Raw genomic sequence first — 23694 nt, forward strand, 5'->3', positions numbered from 1 at the left:
TTTTCACAAAGTCTGCTGCCTCAGTTTGTATGATGGCAATTTGCATGTACTCCAGAATGTTATGAAGAGTGATCAGTTGAATTGCAATTAATTGCAAAGTCCCTCTTTGCCATGCAAATGAACTGAATCCCCAAAAAAACATTTCCACTGCATTTCAGCCCTGCCACAAAAGGACCAGCTGACATCATGTCAGTGATTCTCTCGTTAACACAGGTGTGAGTGTTGATGAGGACAAGGCTGGAGATCACTCTGTCATGCTGATTGAGTTCGAATAACAGACTGGAAGCTTCAAAAGGAGGGTGGTGCTTGGAATCATTGTTCTTCCTCTCAATCACGGTTATCTGCAAGGAAACACGTGCCGTCATCATTGCTTTGCACAAAAAGGGCTTCACAGGCAAGGATATTACTGCCAGTAAGATTGCACCTAAATCAACCATTTATCAGATCATCAAGAACTTCAAGGAGAGCGGTTCAATTGTTGTGAAGAAGGCTTCAGGGCACCCAAGAAAGTCCAGCAAGTGCCAGGACCGTTTCCTAAAGTTGATTCAGCTGCGGGATCGGGGCACCACCAGTACAGAGCTTGCTCAGGAATGGCTGCAGGCAGGTGTGAGTGCATCTGCACGCACAGTGAGGCGAATACTTTTGGAGGATGGCCTGGTTTCAAGAAGGGCAGCAAAGAAGCCACTTCTCTCCAGGAAAAACATCAGGGACAGACTGATATTCTGCAAAAGGTCCAGGGATTGGACTGCTGAGGACTGGGGTAAAGTCATTTTCTCTGAATCCCCTTTCCGATTGTTTGGGGCATCCGGAAAAAAGCTTGTCCGGAGAAGACAAGGTGAGCTCTACCATCAGTCTTCTGGCCACGATTGGCCACGATTGTACGTGTGGACACGGTATGCTCCTTCTCCTGTCTTGTCATTTTAGTCCACGTGTGCTGATAAACAGTGCCAAACTAACAACTCTGCCATCCACACCTGTGCGAAGTGAGCCACAATAACGATTTAAAATAAAATAAAATGTTATTAGTCACATGAGCCAAATACAACAGGTGTAGTAGACCTTTCAGTAAAATGCTTAGTTACGAGTCCCTAAGCAACAATGCAGTTAAAAAAATATATATGAATAAGAAATAAAAGTAAGGAGTAAATAAAGAGCAGCAGTAAAATAACAATAGCGAGACTACACACAGTCATGTCATGTGTTGAGGTAATTGAGGTAATATGTACACGTAGGTAGAGTTATTAAAGTGACTGTGCATAGATAATAACAGAGTAGCAGCAGTTTAAAATAGTAATTTGATGTAGCCATTTGATTTAGATGTTCAGGAGTCTTATGGTTTGGGGGTAGAAGCTGTTTAGAAGCCTCTTGGACCTAGACTTGGTGCTCTGATACCGCTTGCCGTGTGGTATCAGAGAGAACAGAATATGATTAGGGTGGCTAGAGTCTTTGACCATTTTTAGGGCCCTTCTCTGACACCGCCTGGTATAGAGGTCCTGGATGGCAGGAAGCTTGGCCCTGGTGATGTACTGGGCCGTATGCACTACGTATGCTCGGCCTCCGACGACAAGGCACTACAGTTGCCATACCAGGCAGTGATGCAACCCATCAGGATGCTCTCAACAGGTTTTTAGAAATGTTTGCAAATGTAATAAAAATAAACTGAAATATTAAATTTACATAAGTATTCAGACCCTTTACTCAGTACTTTGGCAGCGATTACAGCCTCGTCTTCTTGGGTACGACGTTATAAGCTTGTCGCACTTGTATTTGTGCAGTTTCTCCCATTTCCTCTTTGCAGATCCTCTCATGGTCAGTGAGGTTGGATGGGGAGCGTCGCAGCACAGCTATTTTCAGGTCTCTCCAGAGATGTTCGATCAGGTTCAAGTCTGTGCTCTGGCGGGGGTACTCAAGGACATTCAGAGACTTGTCCCGAAGCACAAGTCTGCTGCAGAAATGTTTTGGTACACTTCCCCAGATCTGTGCCTCGAGACAAACCTTCTGGGGCTCCCAAGTTGCGCAGCGGTCTAAGGCACTGCATCTCAGTGCTAGAGACGTCACTACAGACCATGGTTTGATTCCAAGCTGTATCACAACATGCCGTGATTGGAGTCCTATAGGGTGGCGCACAATTGGCACAGCGTCGTCCAGGTTAGGGTTTGGCCGTCATTGTAAATAATAATTTGTTCTTAACTGACTTGCCTAGTAATGGAAACAGGATGCACTTGAGCTCAGTTTCGAGTCTCATAGCGAAATGTCTTATTACTTATGGAAATACGTTTTTTTTTTTTTAAATGTTTTTTAAAAACATTATACAATCCTGTTTTCACTTTTTCATTATGGGGTATTGTGTAGATTGATAAGGAATGTGTTTTTATTTAATCCATTTAAGAATAAGGCTGTAATGTAACAAAATGTGGGGTCTGAATACTTTCCGAAGGCACTGTATCTACTCATTTTGCCACTGGCGGGTCAGAAGCTAAATATGCAATTGAGGCTGTCTGTGTTTTGCTTTGTGGCCATCATCCAGGCCTGGCTGTTTCATATTGCTGTCCTTGTTGTTTCATATGACATCCACGTTTCATCTTGTCATCCATGTTTTTTCATATTACCATCTATGTTTCATATTACCATAGATGTTTCAGATTGCTGTCCATGTTTTTTCATATTGCCAGCCAGCGCACCACAGTATAGTAGAGCTCAGAGTAAGGAAGTCCTGTGTCACGCAGAGAGATGGATTGCCAATCCTCTTTACATTTAATCGAGTGGGTATCGCCAGTTTGCAATACCGAACAAGTTGTGAGCTTCAGAATATTCAATGAGTGTTGAGCATTCGTAAATTCATCAGTTCTTCTGCGCTGTGGCACACTCGGACGAGTGTGTAGCCAGAGGGAATTTACGAACACACCCTTAGAACACAAGGAGACCAGTCAAGCATGGTTTGGGTTGGTGGCTTGTTGCACTCAATAACATTTAGAAAATAGATGTCTGGAGCTGAGTCCACTTTGTCAATCTGGTAATTGTGTTTTTGGCAGTGGGTGTTTGTGTAAGGCTTTTTGTAGTGAACTTATTTCACCCTTTACAAATGGTCTGACATTGTTTTCGACCATGTATACACAGTTACATATTACAGTCACTGGTTCCTGTTGAGGTGATACCTTGAACCCTTGCAGTTATTGCCCTGTTGTGAGAATCCATTCTAACTGCTCAGTGACTGAATGTCTTCATACTATTTGTCAAAAGGCTGTAACTACACTGAACAGAAATATAAACGCAACATGCAACAATTTGAAAGATTTTACTGAGTTAAAGTTCATATAAGGAAATCTGCAAATTCATTAGGCCCTAATCTATAGATTTCACATGACTGGGAATACAGATATGCATCTGTTGGTCACAGATACCTTAAAAAAGGTAGGGGTGGATCAGAAAACCAGTCAGTATCTAGTGTGACCACCATTTGCCTCATGCAGTGTGACTTCTCCTTTGCATAGAGTTGATCAGGCGGTTGATTGTGGCCTGTGGAATATTGTCCAGCTTAAGGCTGTGGCGGTCACGAAATTTCGTTAGCTGGTGATTGTCAAGCAAATAACTTTCGGTCTCACGGTAATTTACCGTTAATTAACAAACAATTGAAGCAGCTCCTGGCTTCCACACAGCTTACAAGCCACTGATGCAGACCTTTGGAACATCTACATTTTAAAAAGTCTAATGAATCAATGTAATATAGTCTACACCTTCAGAAAAAATCCATTGTTTATTTTAGACAGGTTTAAAGATTTGTAATACCTTGTAAGGCTCAATGATGAGACTAATGATGATTTTTTTTAAAGTCACTTGAAAGTCATGAGCTCTGTATTGTTTTTTTTGTGCAGGCTGTACACAATTCATTAGTCACTCATTCACAATTTGACAAGCACTTGATATGCCTTGAAATTGACGGCGGCATCCCCTTTGTGGCCATAATGCACCTTAAAAAATCCTTGCCTTTTGGGGCCAGTGGCCATTATTTGGCCACTTTATTTGTGATACAAACCTTACTAAAACATATAGGCCTATGGGCTAGGCTACATGAGGTGTGCAACAATGATTAGAAAAAGTCGCTGGGCATAATTTACAAGTGATAATATATTATTCATAGGCTAATATTGTCACCCATCAGACTATTCTTGATTTAATCATATATGTGTATATGTGACATTTGTTTTGATTTAGAATGGACCATTATTGCACCTGTATCGGGGCAGGGGAAAAAATACTTGTCATCTATGTACTTAAATAGCGAATGGAGAACTGCTTTTCCCTTTTTTCATTTTCATGCCAGCCAGGTTGGCTATACTCCTGTTGTAAAGAGAAGCAATGTGCTTAATATTAGGAAAGTTGAGAAATAAATATAGTAGGCCTAGCCTATAGAAGGCTGATGGGATCCTCTTTTTAATAGAGGCCATCACCCTGTTTTCTCCAGCAGTTGCATAGCCTATAGAAATGTTGCGCAACATGAGCTCATGGGCCCTCATGAAGTGTTTGATTTAGATTTTCGATTACATTTGCATTGATGTCAGCGTGATTAGAGGGACAGGAGAGTGCTGAGTACCAGGCAGTTAGCAAGTTTGGTAAGCCATCAGCAGCATCAGAGCTTGGAGAAGCCTAATTTACCGTGACTAAACGGTCACGTGAAATTTGACTGCCTTCATGTCTCGTGTCCGCCGGTGTGACTGTAATACAGTCACCGCAACAGCTGTAGTCCCACTCCTCTTCAATGGTTGTGAGAAGTTGCTGGATGTAGGCGGAAACTGGAACACGTTGTTGTACATGTTGATCCAGAGCATCCCAAATGTCTGAGTATGCCGACCACGAAAGGAGCCGCAGTGGGGGACTTGGTTCAAAATGTTGACATCAGCAAACCGCTCGCACACACGACGCCCTCTACCTGGTACAGTTGAAACCCGGGATTCATCCGTGAAGAGCACTCTTCTCCAGTGTGCCAGTGGCCATCAAAGGTGAGCATTTGCCCCCCTGAAGTGAGTTACAACACTGAACTGCAGTCAGGTCAAGACCCTGGTGAGGACGATGAGCACACAGATGAGCTTCCCTGAGACTGTTTCTGACAATTTGTGAATAAATTCTTTGGTTGTGCAAACCCACAGTTTCATTAGCTGTCCAGGTGGCTGGTCTCAGACGATCCCGCAGGTGAAGAAGCTGGATCTGGAGTTCCTGGGCTGGTATGGTTACACGTGGTCTGCGGTTGTGAGGGCAGTTGGATGTATTGCCAAATTCTCTTGAACGACGTTGGGGGTGGTTTATGGTAGGGAAATTAACATAAAATGATCTAGCAACAGCTCTGGTGCACATTTCTGCAGTCAGTATGCCAATTTGGAAGCTCCCTCAACTTGAGACATCTGTGGCATTGTCTTGTGTGACAAAACTGCACATTTTAGAGTGGCCTTTTATTGTCCCCAGCACAAGGTGCCCCTGTGTAATTTTTTTAAATATTTATTTTACCTTTATTTAACCAGGTAGGCAAGTTGAGAACAAGTTCTCATTTACAATTGCGACCTGGCCAAGATAAAGCAAAGCAGTTCGACAGATACAACAACACAGAGTTACACATGGAGTAAAACAAACATACAGTCAATAATAAAGTATAAACAAGTCTATATACAATGTGAGCAAATGAGGTGAGAAGGGAGGTAAAGGCAAAAAAAGGCCTTGGTGGCAAGGTAAATACAATATAGCAAGTAAAACACTGGAATGGTAGTTTTGCAATGGAAGAATGTGCAAAGTAGAAATAAAAATAATGGGGTGCAAAGGAGCAAAATAAATAAATAAATTAAATACAGTTGGGAAAGAGGTAGTTGATAGGGCTAAATTATATGTGGGCTATGTACAGGTGCAGTAATCTGTGAGCTGCTCTGACAGTTGGTGCTTAAAGCTAGTGAGGGAGATAAGTGTTTCCAGTTTCAGAGATTTTTGTAGTTCGTTCCAGTCATTGGCAGCAGAGAACTGGAAAGAGAGGCGGCCAAAGAAAGAATTGGTTTTGGGGGTGACTAGAGAGATATACCTGCTGGAGCGTGTGCTACAGGTGGGAGATGCTATGGTGACCAGCGAGCTGAGATAAGGGGGGACTTTACCTAGCAGGGTCTTGTAGATGACATGGAGCCAGTGGGTTTGGCGACGAGTATGAAGCGAGGGCCAGCCAACGAGAGCGTACAGGTCGCAATGGTGGGTAGTGTATGGGGCTTTGGTGACAAAACGGATTGCACTGTGATAGACTGCATCCAGTTTGTTGAGTAGGGTATTGGAGGCTATTTTGTAAATTACATCGCCAAAGTCGAGGATAGGTAGGATGGTCAGTTTTACAAGGGTATGTTTGGCAGCATGAGTGAAGGATGCTTTGTTGCGAAATAGGAAGCCAATTCTAGATTTAACTTTGGATTGGAGATGTTTGATATGGGTCTGGAAGGAGAGTTTACAGTCTAACCAGACACCTAAGTATTTGTAGTTGTCCACGTATTCTAAGTCAGAGCCGTCCAGAGTAGTGATGTTGGACAGGCGGGTAGGTGCAGGTAGTGATCGGTTGAAGAGCATGCATTTAGTTTTACTTGTATTTAAGAGCAGTTGGAGGCCACGGAAGGAGAGTTGTATGGCATTGAAGCTTGCCTGGAGGGTTGTTAACACAGTGTCCAAAGAAGGGCCGGAAGTATACAGAATGGTGTCGTCTGCGTAGAGGTGGATCAGAGACTCACCAGCAGCAAGAGCGACCTCATTGATGTATACAGAGAAGAGAGTCGGTCCAAGAATTGAACCCTGTGGCACCCCCATAGAGACTGCCAGAGGTCCGGACAACAGACCCTCAGATTTGACACACTGAACTCTATCAGAGAAGTAGTTGGTGAACCAGGCGAGGCAATCATTTGAGAAACCAAGGCTGTTGAGTCTGCCGATGAGGATGTGGTGATTGACAGAGTCGAAAGCCTTGGCCAGATCAATGAATACGGCTGCACAGTAATGTTTCTTATCGATGGCGGTTAAGATATCGTTTAGGACCTTGAGCGTGGCTGAGGTGCACCCATGACCAGCTCTGAAACCAGATTGCATAGCAGAGAAGGTATGGTGAGATTCAAAATGGTCGGTAATCTGTTTGTTGACTTGGCTTTCGAAGACCTTAGAAAGGCATGGTAGGATAGATATAGGTCTGTAGCAGTTTGGGTCAAGAGTGTCCCCCCCTTTGAAGAGGGGGATGACCGCAGCTGCTTTCCAATCTTTGGGAATCTCAGACGACACGAAAGAGAGGTTGAACAGGCTAGTAATAGGGGTGGCAACAATTTCGGCAGATAATTTTAGAAAGAAAGGGTCCAGATTGTCTAGCCCGGCTGATTTGTAGGGGTCCAGATTTTGCAGCTCTTTCAGAACATCAGCTGAATGGATTTGGGAGAAGGAGAAATGGGGAAGGCTTGGGCGAGTTGCTGTTGGGGGTGCAGTGCTGTTGACAGGGGTAGGAGTAGCCAGGTGGAAAGCATGGCCAGCAGTAGAAAAATGCTTATTGAAATTTTCAATTATGGTGGATTTATCAGTGGTGACAGTGTTTCCTATCTTCAGTGCAGTGGGCAGCTGGGAGGAGGTGTTCTTATTCTCCATGGACTTTACAGTGTCCCAGAACTTTTTTGAGTTAGTGTTGCATGATCATGCTGTTTAATCAGCATCTTGATATGCCACACCTGTCAGATGGCTGTATTATCTTGGCAAAAGTGAAATGCTCACTAACAGGGATGTAAACAAATTTGTGCACAGAATTTGAGATAAATAAGCTTTTTGTGTATATAGACTATTTCTGGGATCTTTTATTTCAGCTCATCTTGCGTTTTTATATTTTTGTTCAGTGTATATATAATTAATTGATCATAATACCTGTCCTCTGATTAGTAGCGTTTTGTTTCCTCCACAGAGTCGGCGGGACTCTCTCCCCCTGGCCAACCCCAGCTATGCATTGCGTCGGCGTTTCTCAGGGACGGTGTTGCTGCCCCCGCTGTCCCGGCGCCACTCCACCTACGCCCAGGACAACCGCAGGCTTCTACACCTGGAAGCTCTCTATAGGAAGGCCCTGGCTGGCGTAGAAGCCACGAGCCTGGAAACCATCGACGACTGCAAGTCAGTGGAGCAGCTTGTTAATCTTTCAACTATCTCTCTCTAATTCTCTCTCACACACTTTGTTTTTTGTCTCATTTTACTGTCAACTCTCAAGTGAGCTGCCTCTCTTTATTTCTCACTCTGTCCCTCGAGTGCTCACAATCTCTTGTTTCTCTCCCTCTTTTTCTCTCCTCCATGTGCTCAACAAGCCATGAGAGGTCCACAGTGTGATTCATTGAGAAGGCTACTGTGTGATATTGATGTCTTATGCTGGGGTTTGAATTTACTCCACACTTCAGGAAAATATGATGTAATCTCAGAAGGACAGACTGTCAACTGACTTTTTGTCAAATTTCACCTGTGACATTTGGTTTTCGAATCCATCTATTCTTGCAGCCAAGCCTGAGGGAGCAGAGTCTGAATAACTTTTGTGGATGTGTGTGGGCGTGGCCGGTGTCTGTTTGTCCCCAGATGTCTGTGTGTTTATGCACTCACTCACACAGCGTCTTCCCATCACGCCTGCCTGCCCCTACTTCTCTAAGTACGTGCTCATCGACCTTCATGTTCTTGGCTGCGCTTTAATCTCTCTGAATCCCGCATCTCTCTAGGCCCAGAGGGGGTTAAGAAAAGCCTTCTGTCTGACGACTGCTCCTCTCAGTCCTCTGTGTTCTCTTTTTAGTTGTCTCATCTCTATACCTTTCTTTTATATCGCTCTCTTTCGGCACATTTTGCTGTTGGCCTTCCATGGAAAATAACCCAAATTTGGTGTCAAATGAAAGCTATTAGTCTATATTTTTTAGATATTAAGGCATATAACATTTTCAACCATTTCCATCCTAAAATTAGGAATAAGCAGAAGCTTTGATTTCTAGACAAACAGATGGAAAAACGGGTCTTAGAAGCAAAAGCAAAAGTCTTAAAAATATTAGAAATGCCTCAAAACACAATAATGTTGAAGACCCTCGCCAACTAATACCAACATTTATATAAAATGATTTACCTTCAGTAAGTTTAAGAAATATTGCCTCGTCTTATTATTCTGTTACAACAAACCCACATACTGTATCTTTAAGATATTTTCTAATTTCTCTCCCTTATGAGGAGGGAGGATAATAAAAGATCACAGAAGTAAAGGTAGATCTACAGTTATAGTGTTTTAACTGATAACAATTTGGTTTAAGGTTCATTAAGTGACTTGAAAACGTGTCATGACAGAAAAATCCCTAACAGAGAATGACTGCAACTGAATTGGCTAAAATGGGAGATGATAGTAGTCACAAACTACAGTTGGGTCACCAGCTACTGTCTTCCCTTCCACTGACATACTTATGTTCAGCTCATAGTTCTGAAAACAGTCTGGACAACCCCTCTCTCTCTCCCCGTCTCACTCTCCTACTCTCGATGTTTGCAATGCCAGGAAAAGGGCACAGTGACATGCACATAACTAGAGATAAAGGTAGAGAAAAGGATTCCTCTGTAATTCATTTGAAACGTTGTGCAATTATCCATGTCTTTTGGATACAGGATGCATTCGAAAGTCTATTACTTTCAAAGGTCTATTACTGTCAAAGGTCTATTACTGTTGAAGAACTATTACTGGATGTCAGGGCTATGGGGAGTGTTATTGCCTTTCATGGTTGAGCATTACAAGATGCAGGTAACTCCCAAAATAATGGAAACACTTCAGTAACTGCGGGATACAAAATATATTGAAAGCAGGTGCTTCCACATGGGTGTGGTTCCTGAGTTAATTAAACAATTAACATCCCATCATGCTTAGGGTCATGTATAAAAATGCAGGGCAGGGATAAAAATGCCCCCATCCACAGGGCACGAGTGGTCACTGTATGACCATGAAAACGAATGAAACCATATGCCATGGCCGTCTCAGTCACCAGATCTCAACCAAATTGAACACTTATGGGAGATTCTGGAGCAGCGCCTGAGACAGCGTTGTCCACATCAACAAATCACCAAATTATGGAATTCGATAGGTTTCCAGACACTTGTAGAATCTATGCCAAGGTGGATTGAAGCTGTTCTGGTTTGTGGTGGCCCAACGCCCTATTAAGACACTTTATGTTGGCGTTTTCTTTATTTTTGCAGTTACACACAGGCCAACATTAGTTTCAGGATTTAATGAAATTAAAGAGAACATACTGCAAGTGCTATTGTATTCTAGCGATATTGGAGGGAAATTACAGTTCAATAAAAGCTGTTTATTATTTAAAAAATGTACTATACTAATAAAGAAGCACTTTTAAAAAATATATAAATATTTTATTACATTGACCTTGCACTCCTTGAGTGGCTGAATATATTTTGTAGTTCCTTTGAAATTATCTATATGGAGGTGATATTTTTGATTGCAGAGTTGGGCTGACTCATTTACAATTACCAGTAGCCAACATACAACTTGGTCACAGAAAATGTGAAAGTGTCCAAAGTTTATAACAGAAATAAATCAATGTTTTGTTTCACAGAGGGATTAGTAATTTCCGGAATTCCCAGTCAATGTTGCTAACTCGGTAATGTGATGAATAGCCTACCTCGCGTCAGTCCCAACGGTTGGCTGGACTGCTTTATAAAACGCTCGCGGATGAGAGCACAACAACACACGCAGAGGAGTGAGAGTTCACCTATCTATAGATGCTCCTCTCTCTCCGACATGCTTTCGTTTGAAGAGCTTTCAGAAATGGACAAAAACGTTGTTTTATTCTATGCCTTGCTATAAATACATACCTTGATAGCGCGTGCGCGAGGATTTACACAAATGTTTGCGGACGGATGAATCACTATGGATGAAAGGCAGCAAAAGCAGAGAGGATCAAAATAATAGTTTCATATCATATTTTAAGAGTTGATATCATTCGTTTGTGGCTGTACTATTCACTGGGGTTATGTCGATATTGACGCAGAAGAACTTTCCATTTCGATTGTGAGGAAGCGTTTCCTCGTTTCAGCACCTCGGCTAGTGGACAGCACGCTCTGCCACCGCCAACAGCGCGCACATAATAAGTTTATATCGAAGAGCCTCCTGATGTTGGAGGGAACAACCGAACATATGGAGTGTACAGGTCTAAGTAGAGAAGGTGCTGGTTCCGCCAAGGCACCCAAACACTTGTGGCGACAACCAAGAACTCACATCCGATTCAAGCAGCGTTTTCACTCCGATACAGAGCCATACCTGACTCGCAACAGAACTATGGAGAAGCTGCGCCCTGGGCTGAAAAAAACACGAATGTCGTTGCCATCCTTATATAAACGGTAATTGTAATGCATCATTATTAGTTGTTTTAATTAGCCTACTTGCTCACCTTTTATAGATCTCCTTTTGTTAATACATTTTTGTCACTTCCAAAGTTGACAATGTGAACAGAGGGATGAAAGTGCTCAATTGCAAAAAGCAGTGTTTCAACAAACAACTCCACTTAAGAATGTCAATATTGTCCCCACATTCCATTTTGTGAGAAGTAAAGTCAGGGTGCACTGATTTAGCCCTTGACACAGAAAGGTATTGCGCTTATGCTGATTGAAGTGTGTGCATAATTCCAGGAACCATTGATCTCTTTGTGTTTCAAGGGTTCTCTCCATCCATCTTGTCTGTCTGTCCGGAGATCAATGGTAGGCTATTTACATTTTCGCAATGGGCTGAGACCAAGGAAAAACATGAAAAAGCACTTGAGTGGTAGTATGCAGCCTTTCTTTTTTCATTACTTAAATGTACACACACCACTCTGGGTTGCTGAGCATTTCCCCTGGAAAGACAGTGTGACTGTGAGAGGAGAGGTTTGGCCTAATAAAAGTGAGTGGATATTGTGAAGGGACCTTCCCATCTCTGTGGTCTCTGAGATCATCTCAGTCTGCAGTCTAAGGTTGATCCTGAGGAAAATGTTTCCTGTTGTTTTGTTGCTTTTCATTCATTCATATTCATATTTTCATTCATATTGGGCTTATCAGTGTGAGAGGGTGTTGTGCAGTGGCTGAATCCATCAATCTTCAAGCCATATGTAGGCTAAAATCATATGGTCACTTTAAGATAAGATCAGAAAATCATTAAAATCATTAATCATCCTCAATTGACATCAGATTGAAGTGACCTCTTCAACCCATTCAGCTGTGATGTCCTGTGACCTTCATGACCCTTGCTGTCTGGGCCGGCAACATTTTGTTCTGGAGTCAGTTATGGTTCATGACCGGGGCCTACTATTATAACATCAGTGTTCACATCTCATTTCACCTCAGTAAACAGAGAGAGGTTATCCACTCTGGAGGCTCACCGCCATGAAAGCTGTCTACTGACTGCCGCTGACTGTTGTCATTACCATATCATCAATGCCCATCACAGCATGCTTCAGGTTGGAGTAGAGAAGTGACTCACTTCCGGCATTCTGCCTCCCTGACGCCTCATATGTTTGAACGAATGCTCTCCTCTAATGCATCTCTCCTCTAATCGTCCCATGACATTTTATCCTACACTGATGACTCAGTTTGCATGGCCAAGGTAGAGAGAGGTAAATGTGACTGTGGTGTGAGGGATGCTTTTGACTTTGCTGATGAATACTGTCTTGTGTGTTGTGGTAGGTGTGTTATGATCTTTCATCACTCTTAGTAATGGGAACGGTCTATAGAATGGTATTTTGTTGAAGCTCTTTCCAATCAAAGACAGAGAAACAGGCTTTTTGTACTGAGTGGCTGCGGGTCCGACTTCTTCTCTGTACCCCTCTCCCTGACATCAAAAGGTCCCGAAGCTTCTGTGCATGTACTTTACGCACAGCCTCTGCTCTACTGTATATCTGCTTTAAAAGGAGTAGAGAAGTGACTCACTTCCGGCATTCTGCCTCCCTGACGCCTCATATGTATGAACGAATGCGTCTCTCCTCTCATATATATATATATATATATATATATATATATATATATATATATATATTTAGTGTAGGATTTTAATTAGCTATCTTGTTTCATTATTTTTCCTCCTGTCTATGTTTCTTTGTTAGTACTTTTTTAAATTATGTGAAGCACTTTGTTAGTTTTATTGAGAAAAATGTATTACTACTCGTTAGGCTGCTCACTGAACAGGCTACTCAGGCGAATGGTGCTCATTTTAATAAAGTTAGATCAAAGCTGAATCAATGTCTGTAAGATCACATAATGATGGTATTCTACATAACAGTACCGAATATAATAGAATAGTGTAACGTTACTGTAAGACAAAAAATACCACCTAATTTCTTATGAGATTTTAGCATGATTGTGCGAGTATGTGGCCAAAACTCAAACAGCTCGCGCCACTATGCAAAATATGTGCTTTGATTAAAAGTAAACACAGGTATGCTACAGTTTAACACAATTCAAAATGATCTCACTGCAGGCTAGAACGTTCAAAACAACACTGTGGGCTACTTTGAAAAAACATAGTATTACTCAAATGGTTGGCATGCAGATTGTTATGACGTTGACCTGGCGTTAGGTTTATGACCGTCATAAATACCTCTTCCCCCCTTTTTCCTCTCTCTACCCTACTGATGTTACATTTGCAAAACCCTTGGTTAACAAAGAGATTCTGGGAACATCAGAAGGTGGGGGGAAATGAACTATATTCTGGTAATCCGACCAATTGAACATATGCGGTGGTACTTAATGAATATGATGTCAGTTCGGTTGTCATCTGAGACATTCTCATCAATGATAAGATGACAAACTCTACAGTGGAAAGTCTACACATCAGAGTTATCGGATTCACATGGAATTGTTGTTCAATTTAAATGTTTGAATATGAAATTATTTGTGATGGGATGAAATGTGATTTTAGCTTCTAAAATGTGAGATTTGGGTTTTCATAAGAAAGGGCTCTGCTCAATCAGTGGCCCGCCCCTGTGAAGGGACATGGGCTATACAACTTTTCAAACACGCCCCCATCTCCCTTCCTATATAAGCCCTTGATGACAATATAACCTTCTGTTCCAAGGATGTGGGGACGACGGTCCAATGTCAGAATGGTTCAGATAATAACTACAGAACGAAGCCAACCCCAGCATGAGCTTTGGTTGCGAATGTAATGAACTTTGAACTCTTATTCACTACGGAAGTGATACCTCCTAGCCGTTGAGTTAGCAACAGCCGCTGCAAACGAGGGTTAGGAAGGAACAGACAGAGTCTCCCGTCTATCACCCAATGACGTTACTACAAAGTATCCAATTGACAACCAGAGACATTCTTCAAAGGACTTGGTTGGACAACACGGCCTTCCATCTACCACCAACCTACCGAAGCGCAGCTCAGAGTAAATATTTATTGCATTTTCCTTTTCCAAATTGGCGGTAATTTAGAATGCATAAGATACTGTATTTACGATAGCACAGCTTCGCCCTTTGTTCCTCAGTCTTCCCACTCTTTCACTCAAACCCAGCCCCTTTTCTTTTGTGTAACCAGCTGTCATATCTGTTCCGCCCGCTAGGGATGTTTTCCTTTATGACGTAATTTGTAATCAAGTTATGATTTAATTATGTGTATGTGTAATTCTGTGTGATTAGTTAGGTATTTAGTAAATAAATAATTAAACCCAATGTTGTATATCTTTTTCAACTTGTTAGCCAGGGTTCGTGCAGATAACCAAGAATTTATAACTTTCAGATGAGACTGAATTAAGACGACGATTAATATTGACGGCTATTGATGTAAAATATTACTAGGTCTTTGAGTTTATTCGGAAGATAACAGTTCTATAAATATTATTTTGTGGTGCCCCGACTCTCTAGTTAATTACATTTACATTACGGAGAAATTATTTTATAGAATAGTATGTCATATCACTTAATCCGGCATAGCCAAAGACACGACAAGATGCTGCATGGACGTAACTCTGGTAAAACTTGAAGAATTATCATTCACACTTGACATTGGGAAATAAAAAGGGAGGGTGACTGCAAAAGTTGTGCATAAAGGATAAAGAAATGCATGCGCAGAACGTGATTTGGATCTTCGGGTCTTCTGCTCTGGGTAAAAGAGATCTGGGGGGGTCTAGACTGGGCGGTTACCTATGAATCAACAGCCTTTGCCTAAAAAATAATGTCCTTTCTGCGCATTGTGAAAGCGTATCACTCTCATTTTGTTTCAAGTTTTGAACATGATATTGCTTAGGACATTTATCAAAACATGCTTTCTTACAGTGCAACAACAAACATGTTATTGATCTTTTTACGCTTCTGATTGGATAAGGGCCTAAGTACGGTGTTTGTTAGACGATTGAGTCGTGCTGATAAAATGACCAAAATCCTCAATGTACCTGAATATAGCTTACTTCCTGCTGTCTATCCAAGCTGTTTGCTGGTGTCTCCATTTTTTTATTTTACTAGGCAAGTCAGTTAAGAACAAATTCTTATTTTCAATGACTGCCTGTTCAGGGGCAGAACGACAGATTTGTACCTTGTGCTCTAGGGTTTGAACTTGCAATCTTCCGGTTACTAGTCAACGCTCTAACCACTAGGCTACCTTGCCGCCCACATGGTGGCTGTTAGGTAACAGAGCCTTTAATTAAATCCGGTGTTCGTGCTGCTGCCTCCCTCTCACTGCTCCCCAGCTGGGCTGTGATGTTATCAATTATTCTTCTGGGAAGAGTGGCCCATATGTCTCAGTGGTCCAGATAGCTGCTGTTTTACCTGGAAGCTCTGTTTTCTTTGAAATTACTTTTACCACTGGCAGTGGAAGGATTAGCCATCCAATGGATGATGCTGTCATGGCACCCATATGTTTTCGAGGTATAATAATATCAAGCTCAGGCATTAAAACTACAGGGTTTATGATGTAACCAGCCAATGTTAACATTGAGCATAGAACATGTTTTAGCATGCAGCTTTTATAGTGTTATATTCATGGATTGATAAAAAATGAGTGCTATGAGGTTCGGATTAGTTGCTTGAAGAGTAATATATTATATTACAGCTGTCATGCCATTATTCCAAACAGCCTTTCTCCGCTCGATCGAGATCTAAATGAGGAAACAAGTCGAGGATCGGATAGTGAAACGCGCCTGGTAGTGATATGATTCTGAAAGTATTGTTTGACAATTTTAAAATGTACTTTACTCAGCTATTTATAAAAGTAATCTGATTACATTACTTTTGTAACACGTTGCCCCAACACTGGTTCTGATAGGGTGACCTGCAAATGTCTGTTGTTGCATTACTGATTTGGGTGTCCTGGTAAATGTACTGGTATTTGATACCAATTACTGGCACGTATCCTGGACTACCTACTATGTAGGATGAGCCACTACAGGCAGTTAGATTTGGGTATGTCATTTTAGCCAAAAAATTTTTAAAAAGGGTCCGATCCTTAAACCGGGGATTAAGGAGGAAGCCTCAGCTCGGTCGCGAGCCAGACAAGTCGGAATGACTGGAAGTCAAGTGCTCTGTCAGAGAGTGAAGTCAGGATGTGAGGTTGTAGAGTCATACGGATATTCTCACTGGGTCGCTCTCACCAGGGCAGTTTCTCTACAAACACCTGCTTTTGGTGTCTCATGTAGACGTCATCCCCCCTCAAAGTGTATATATGTTTTTTGCATTGATATGAGTATTTGTGTAAGGGGCTTAGGTAGGTAGGTCTTGTTTTAAGTATTAGTAGCATTTTGTCTTCTTTATCAATAGCCATGGAAACATTCCATGTAATTATTGGATTAGAATCCTTCTCATTGTCCCGTGAAGGTTAGGAGTTAATGCACCTAATTTGTTCTACACTATCAAGAGCTTTGCGAGACCCAAACCATTGCTTATTTTGTTTCATCTTCTTTCTGTTGGCTTGTGATGAAGCAGTGCAATCAAAATGCCATCCGTTCAGGTGTAATGGTCCTTTATGGATGGATGAAAAAGACATCTAATGATTCAGATGTGTTTGGGGCTATTTGCTTCCCTGGGGTGGCAGCCTAGCATCATAGCATGGCAAAAGCCCTTACTCTCAATTCTCACTCCAAGATTTGTGGTGAGAGAAGGCTGCCGAGTTGCCCTGAAGCTGTCTAGACATCCACATTCAACATTTACTGTGTTTACTCACTACCTACCAAGTTGTCCAATCATTCATGGCAAAATGTGTACTTGGTAGCAATAGTGCTATGGTCTTGTTTGTTTCTGTATTCTATGACTCAAGATGTTATAAATGCCTGTATTCAGATGACTTTTCTATTGGTACTTTGACGCAAGTCAGGGATGGGCAACTTTGATGTGGGAAGGGGCTACCAAAAATGTGAACTCATCATGAGGGGCCGTAGTTGCGCTGCACCTTGTGTATTCTACTACTCTAACTCGGAACAGTAGTTTTAGACACCGACTGAGTTTATGCAATAAAATGCTAATTAATTACTTAAAAATCATACAATGTGATTTTCTGGATTTTTGTTTTAGATTCTGTCTCTCACAGTTGAAGTGTACCAATGATAAAATTTCAGATCTCTACATGCTTTGTAAGTAGGAAAACCTGCTAAATCGGCTGTGTATCAAATACTTGTTCTCCCCACTGTGTGTGTGTGTGATATATATATATATATATATATATATATATCAAATTTTATTTGTCACATACACATGGTTAGCAGATGTTAATGCGAGTGTAGCGAAATGCTTGTGCTTCTAGTTCCGACAATGCAGTAATAACCAACAAGTAATCTAGCTAACAATTCCAAAACTACTACCTTATAGACACAAGTGTAAGGGGATAAAGAATATGTACATAAAGATATATGAATGAGTGATGGTACAGAGCGGCATAGGCAAGATACAGTAGATGGTATTGAGTGCAGTATATACATATGAGATGAGTATGTAAACAAAGTGGCATAGTTAAAGTGGCTAGTGAAACATGTATTACATAAAGATGCAGTAGATGATAGAGTACAGTATATACAGTGCCTTGCGAAAGTATTCGGCCCCCTTGAACTTTGCGACCTTTTGCCACATTTCAGGCTTCAAACATAAAGATATAAAACTGTATTTTTTTGTGAAGAATCAACAACAAGTGGGACACAATCATGAAGTGGAACGACATTTATTGGATATTTCAAACTTTTTTAACAAATCAAAAACTGAAAAATTGGGTGTGCAAAATTATTCAGCCCCTTTACTTTCAGTGCAGCAAACTCTCTCCAGAAGTTCAGTGAGGATCTCTGAATGATCCAATGTTGACCTAAATGACTAATGATGATAAATACAATCCACCTGTGTGTAATCAAGTCTCCGTATAAATGCACCTGCACTGTGATAGTCTCAGAGGTCCGTTAAAAGCGCAGAGAGCATCATGAAGAACAAGGAACACACCAGGCATGTCCGAGATACTGTTGTGAAGAAGTTTAAAGCCGGATTTGGATACAAAAAGATTTCCCAAGCTTTAAACATCCCAAGGAGCACTGTGCAAGCGATAATATTGAAATGGAAGGAGTATCAGACCACTGCAAATCTACCAAGACCTGGCCGTCCCTCTAAACTTTCAGCTCATACAAGGAGAAGACTGATCAGAGATGCAGCCAAGAGGCCCATGATCACTCTGGATGAACTGCAGAGATCTACAGCTGAGGTGGGAGACTCTGTCCATAGGACAACAATCAGTCGTATATTGCACAAATCTGGCCTTTATGGAAGAGTGGCAAGAAGAAAGCCATTTCTTAAAGATATCCATAAAAAGTGTCGTTTAAAGTTTGCCACAAGCCACCTGGGAGACACACCAAACATGTGGAAGAAGGTGCTCTGGTCAGATGAAACCAAAATGGAACTTTTTGGCAACAATGCAAAACGTTATGTTTGGCGTAAAAGCAACACAGCTGAACACACCATCCCCAAACATGGTGGTGGCAGCATCATGGTTTGGGCCTGCTTTTCTTCAGCAGGGACAGGGAAGATGGTTAAAATTGATGGGAAGATGGATGGAGCCAAATACAGGACCATTCTGGAAGAAAACCTGATGGAGTCTGCAAAAGACCTGAGACTGGGACGGAGATTTGTCTTCCAACAAGACAATGATCCAAAACATAAAGCAAAATCTACAATGGAATGGTTCAAAAATAAACATATCCAGGTGTTAGAATGGCCAAGTCAAAGTCCAGACCTGAATCCAATCGAGAATCTGTGGAAAGAACTGAAAACTGCTGTTCACAAATGCTCTCCATCCAACCTCACTGAGCTCGAGCTGTTTTGTGCAAAACTGATAGAGACATACCCCAAGCGACTTACAGCTGTAATCGCAGCAAAAGGTGGCGCTACAAAGTATTAACTTAAGGGGGCTGAATAATTTAGCACGCCCAATTTTTCAGTTTTTGATTTGTTAAATAAGTTTGGAATATCCAATAAATGTCGTTCCACTTCATGATTGTGTCCCACTTGTTGTTGATTCTTCACCAAAAAATACAGTTTTATATCTTTATGTTTGAAGCCTGAAATGTGGAAAGCCTGCAAAAGGTCGCAAAGTTCAAGGGGGCCGAATACTTTCGCAAGGCACTGTATGTGTGTGTGTGTATATGTATGTGTGTTTTTAAATGTAAAAAAAAATGGGGGGGATTGATCCGAGGGGCATTCAAAAGGAGGGCCTACAGTTTCCCATCTCTGCCGTAAATGGTTCTGCTTACAAGGATAACCAAATATGACTCACAAGGATGGGCCTGTCAAAGACGACTTGGCAAACTTAAAAATAAAACCTCCTTTTTTTGTCTCAATGAAGGCCAGGTTTTGTACCCCCCACCTTTCCAGTCAAATGACCATGACGCCTAATAGCTGTAAACATGCTCATTTCTTAGTCATCAACAGGGATGACTAAGGTTGGTGAGTCCTCCTGGTGTAATAGATTAGAAGTCATCTTTGTCACCCGGATAACACCAGTGTCTCCATAGGCCTACAGTTCATTCGGAAAGAACACAGTACTCCATAATGACAAAGCAAAAATGTGTATACTTAGGAAATTAGGAAATTTGTATACTTTTTCCTGAAAAAAAAAAAAAAGAATTCAGACCTTTTGCTATGAGACTTTAAATTGAGCTCAGGTGCGTCCTGTTTCCATTAATCATTCTTGATGTGTCTACAACTTGATTGGAGTCTACTTGGGGTAAATTACATTGATTGGACATGATTTGGAAAGGTTTGTCGGAACAGAAACGAAGCCGTGAGGGCTTGTCCGTAGAAGTCTGAGACAGGATTGTGTCAAGTACCAAAACATTTCTGCAGCATTTAAGGCCCTCAAGAACATGGAAGATGTTTGGAACCACCAAGACCCTTCCTAGATCTGGCCACCCGGCCAAACTGAGCAATTGGGGGAGAAGGGCCTTAGTCAGGAAGGTTACCAAGAACCTGATGGTCACTGACAGATCTCCAGAGTTCCTCTGTGGAGATGAGAGAAACTTCCAGAAGGACAGCAATCTCTGCAGCACTCCAACAATCAGGCCTTTATGGTAGAGCGGCCAGACGGAAGCCACTCAGTAAAAGGCGCATGACAGCCCGCTTGGAGTTTGCCAAAAGGCACCTAAAGACTCTCAGACCATGAGAAACAAGATTCTCTGGTCTGATGAAGCCAAGATTAAACTCTTTGGCTTAAAGGCCAAGCATCACACCTGGAGGAAATCTGGCACTATCCTTACGGTGAAGCGTGATGGCAGCATCATGCTGTGGGGACTTAGACTTGTCAGGATCGTGGGAAAGATGAATGGAGCAAAGTACAGAGAGATCCTTGTTGAAAACCTGTTCCAGAGCGCTCCTGACCTCGGACTGGGGCAAAGGTTCACTTTCCAACAGGACAACGACCCTAAGCACACAGCCAAGATGCAGGAGTGGCTTCGGGACAAGTCTGAATGTTCTTTAGTGGCCCAGCCAGAGCCAGGACTTGAACCCGATGAAACCTCTCTAGAGTGACCTGAAAATAGCTGTGGAGCAACGCTCCCCATCCAACCTGACAGTGCTTGAGAGGATCTGCAGAGAAGAATGGGAGAAACTCCCCAAATACAGGTGTGCTAAGTTTGTAGAGTCATACCCAAGAAGACTCGAGGCTGTAATTGCTACCAAAGGTGCTTCAACAAAGTACTGAGTAAAGGGTCTGAATGCTTATGCAAATGTCATATTTCAGTTTTTTATTTTGAGGTATTGTGTGTAGATTGATGAGGGGGAAAAAAAAAAAAAATTTTATAGTAAGGCTGTAACGTGACAAAAAGTCAGGGGGACTGAATGCTTTCCGAATGCACTGTCTGTCATTTACAAAAATGAATAACCTTTTTTTTTTTTTTTTTTAGGGCGGCAGGTAGTATTTCGGTTGCTGGTTTATATCCCAGAGACAACTAAGTGAAAACTCTGTGCCTTTTGAGTAAGGCACTTAAACCTAATCGTTCCTGTAAGTAGCTCTGGATGAGTGTCTGCTAAATGACTAAATCGTAAAAATGAAATAAAACATTTATTCAACTTTTTTTTCTCATTTGCCTCGACATGAGATCAAAGCCTAGGCATCCTCCTCTTGTTGAGTTTTTGTGTTTCTTTCTTTTGATCGGCCAATCCGTCAGCCCTACCAGGAGCTTGTGATGGATGTGAAATGGGATCCAGGCTGGGTTATCAGTGACATCGTGTCGTATTTGCATCAGCCAAAAGAACATTAGGCTGTGTTTGCTTTGAGTAAATCCTGGAGTCAACAGGGAACACTCGTGATTCTGGGGACAGGAAATGGCAGAACCCTCTGTTTGCAGGAGGGAGAGTGGGATGATTGCTTTCTAGATTAGAGGCTCACTTCAGAGCCAGGGGATGTCCTCCAACGACAGCAAACCATGAAGGTTTATTCAACGATATACATAATTCTTGAACACTTCCACCGACAATGTGTCATGGTGGGTTTTTTAAACAACATATGTTGAACAGTACTATGAATTCTTGGAAATGTGTAGCAAACTTTTATGAGAAGTTATGTGAGATACTGTACATGAACAGATCTATTGAAGGGGTTATTTCTGTCATTCACTCAAGATGAAATGTGATGTAGGGACTAGGGAAATTGATGACAGAAAGGGGCGCTTGAAGCCTTCGATAAGTCAGCCTCTGCATTAGTTATGTGTTACAAAGAGAGCTCTACATATTGAGTTTGGAGAAGACGCCCCTCCCCCCATATGTTTCAGTGCATTTACATTTATTAATTCCTTTTCTTTGTTTCACCTTTATTTAACCAGGTAGGCCAGTTGAGAACAAGTTCTCATTTACAACTGCAACCTGGCCAAGATAAAGCAAGGCAGTGTGACAAAAACAACAACACATGGGATAAACAAAAGTACAGTCAATAACACAATAAAAAGGTATATTTACAGTGTGTGCAAATGTAGTAAGATTAGGGAGGTTAGGCAATATATCGGCTATAGAGGTGAAATAATTACAATTTAGCATTACATGCCCATTACTGCTGCCATTGCAGTGCAAGGATCATCAAAACGATCATTTTGGGGACATTGCAGAAAGTGTTTAGTATAAACAAGACCCTGACCAATACCATGATTTTAGCTCTGATAAAAGATTTGGGTGACAAGCCCAACAATATCAATATGTCTTCTAATATTCCTGCACTCAGCACTATGATATAATTTAAAAAAAATGCTTAATCCATTCTCACACACACACACACACACACACACAGGTCTACTGCTCACTTGCTTGCACACACTTCTCAGACTACGTAATTGCATTTGTTTGGCCCATAACCCGAGAGGACATGCTGATCCAATCCGCCTGCAAACAGAAGGATAAAATTACATAATTCATAAGTGTGCCAGGCCATCGGCTTGCTTACATCATTTGCAATCATCTCCAATCAAAAGGGAAAAATATAACCGAGGAGGTGACCCTATCACACCTCCAAACCTAGTACCACCTTTTATGTTCCAGTCCCTCTCTACAAGTCTTTCTTTATTTAAGTGCTTGGATGACTAATACGAAGACTCCCTTTCTCACCCATTTTCAGCACAGCATTACACCTGGTGATGGTGTGTTATGTCACTTTAGAATCCTGCCTCGTTTCAGTCTTTCTCTGGAGCTACTGGCTCGTGTCCTTTACCTGAAGTAGGTCTCTTCTAACCGCTTTGAACACAGCTGCTCCAGCTACACTCTTAGAACCCCTTAGAAAAAAGGGTTCCCCATAGGAGAACCCTTTTTGGTTCCAGGCAGAACTGTTATTGGTTCCATGTAGAACCCTCTGAGGGAAAGGGGTTCTACATGGAACCCAATAGCGTTCTACCTGGAACCAAAAGGGTTATACCTGGAACTAAAAAGAATTATTCAAAGAGTTCTCCTATGGGGACAGCTGAATAACCCCTTTAGGTTTTAGATTGCTCCTGTTTTATAAGAGTGTACAAACATAACAAAAGAAATGTAAGTACTCTTTTTGATTTGGTTCATTTTTATACATTGTTTTAAACAATATTATACTCTACAAATACATAACCAGCGTTGTGTATTCATATATATAATGGAAACCACGCTTTCCCCCCAAACTTACTAAGAGAAAAATATATACAATTATATATATTTTGTCTCTGTGTTTCACAATTTTCCTTCAATTCGCAAGAGGCTGAATGTA

General features: G+C 41.6%; 1 protein-coding gene across 4 annotated transcripts in view; it reads left to right on the forward strand.

The window, feature by feature from the left end:
• LOC110493316 (3',5'-cyclic-AMP phosphodiesterase 4C) overlaps positions 1-23694 on the forward strand; it is a 152815-nt gene that overhangs the window by 18194 nt on the left and 110927 nt on the right. For all 4 annotated transcript variants that reach the window (XM_090192542.1, XM_036955227.2, XM_036955294.2 and 1 more), the window contains one exon: positions 7943-8145. In XM_090192542.1, coding sequence (XP_090048668.1) covers positions 7943-8145 — 203 coding nt within the window. The remainder of the gene's footprint in view (positions 1-7942; positions 8146-23694) is intronic.

This window comes from Oncorhynchus mykiss, chromosome 1 (genome assembly GCF_057628025.1).
Source record: "Oncorhynchus mykiss isolate SJ-2025 chromosome 1, ASM5762802v1, whole genome shotgun sequence".
In the NCBI taxonomy this organism is placed as follows: Eukaryota; Metazoa; Chordata; class Actinopteri; order Salmoniformes; family Salmonidae; genus Oncorhynchus; species Oncorhynchus mykiss.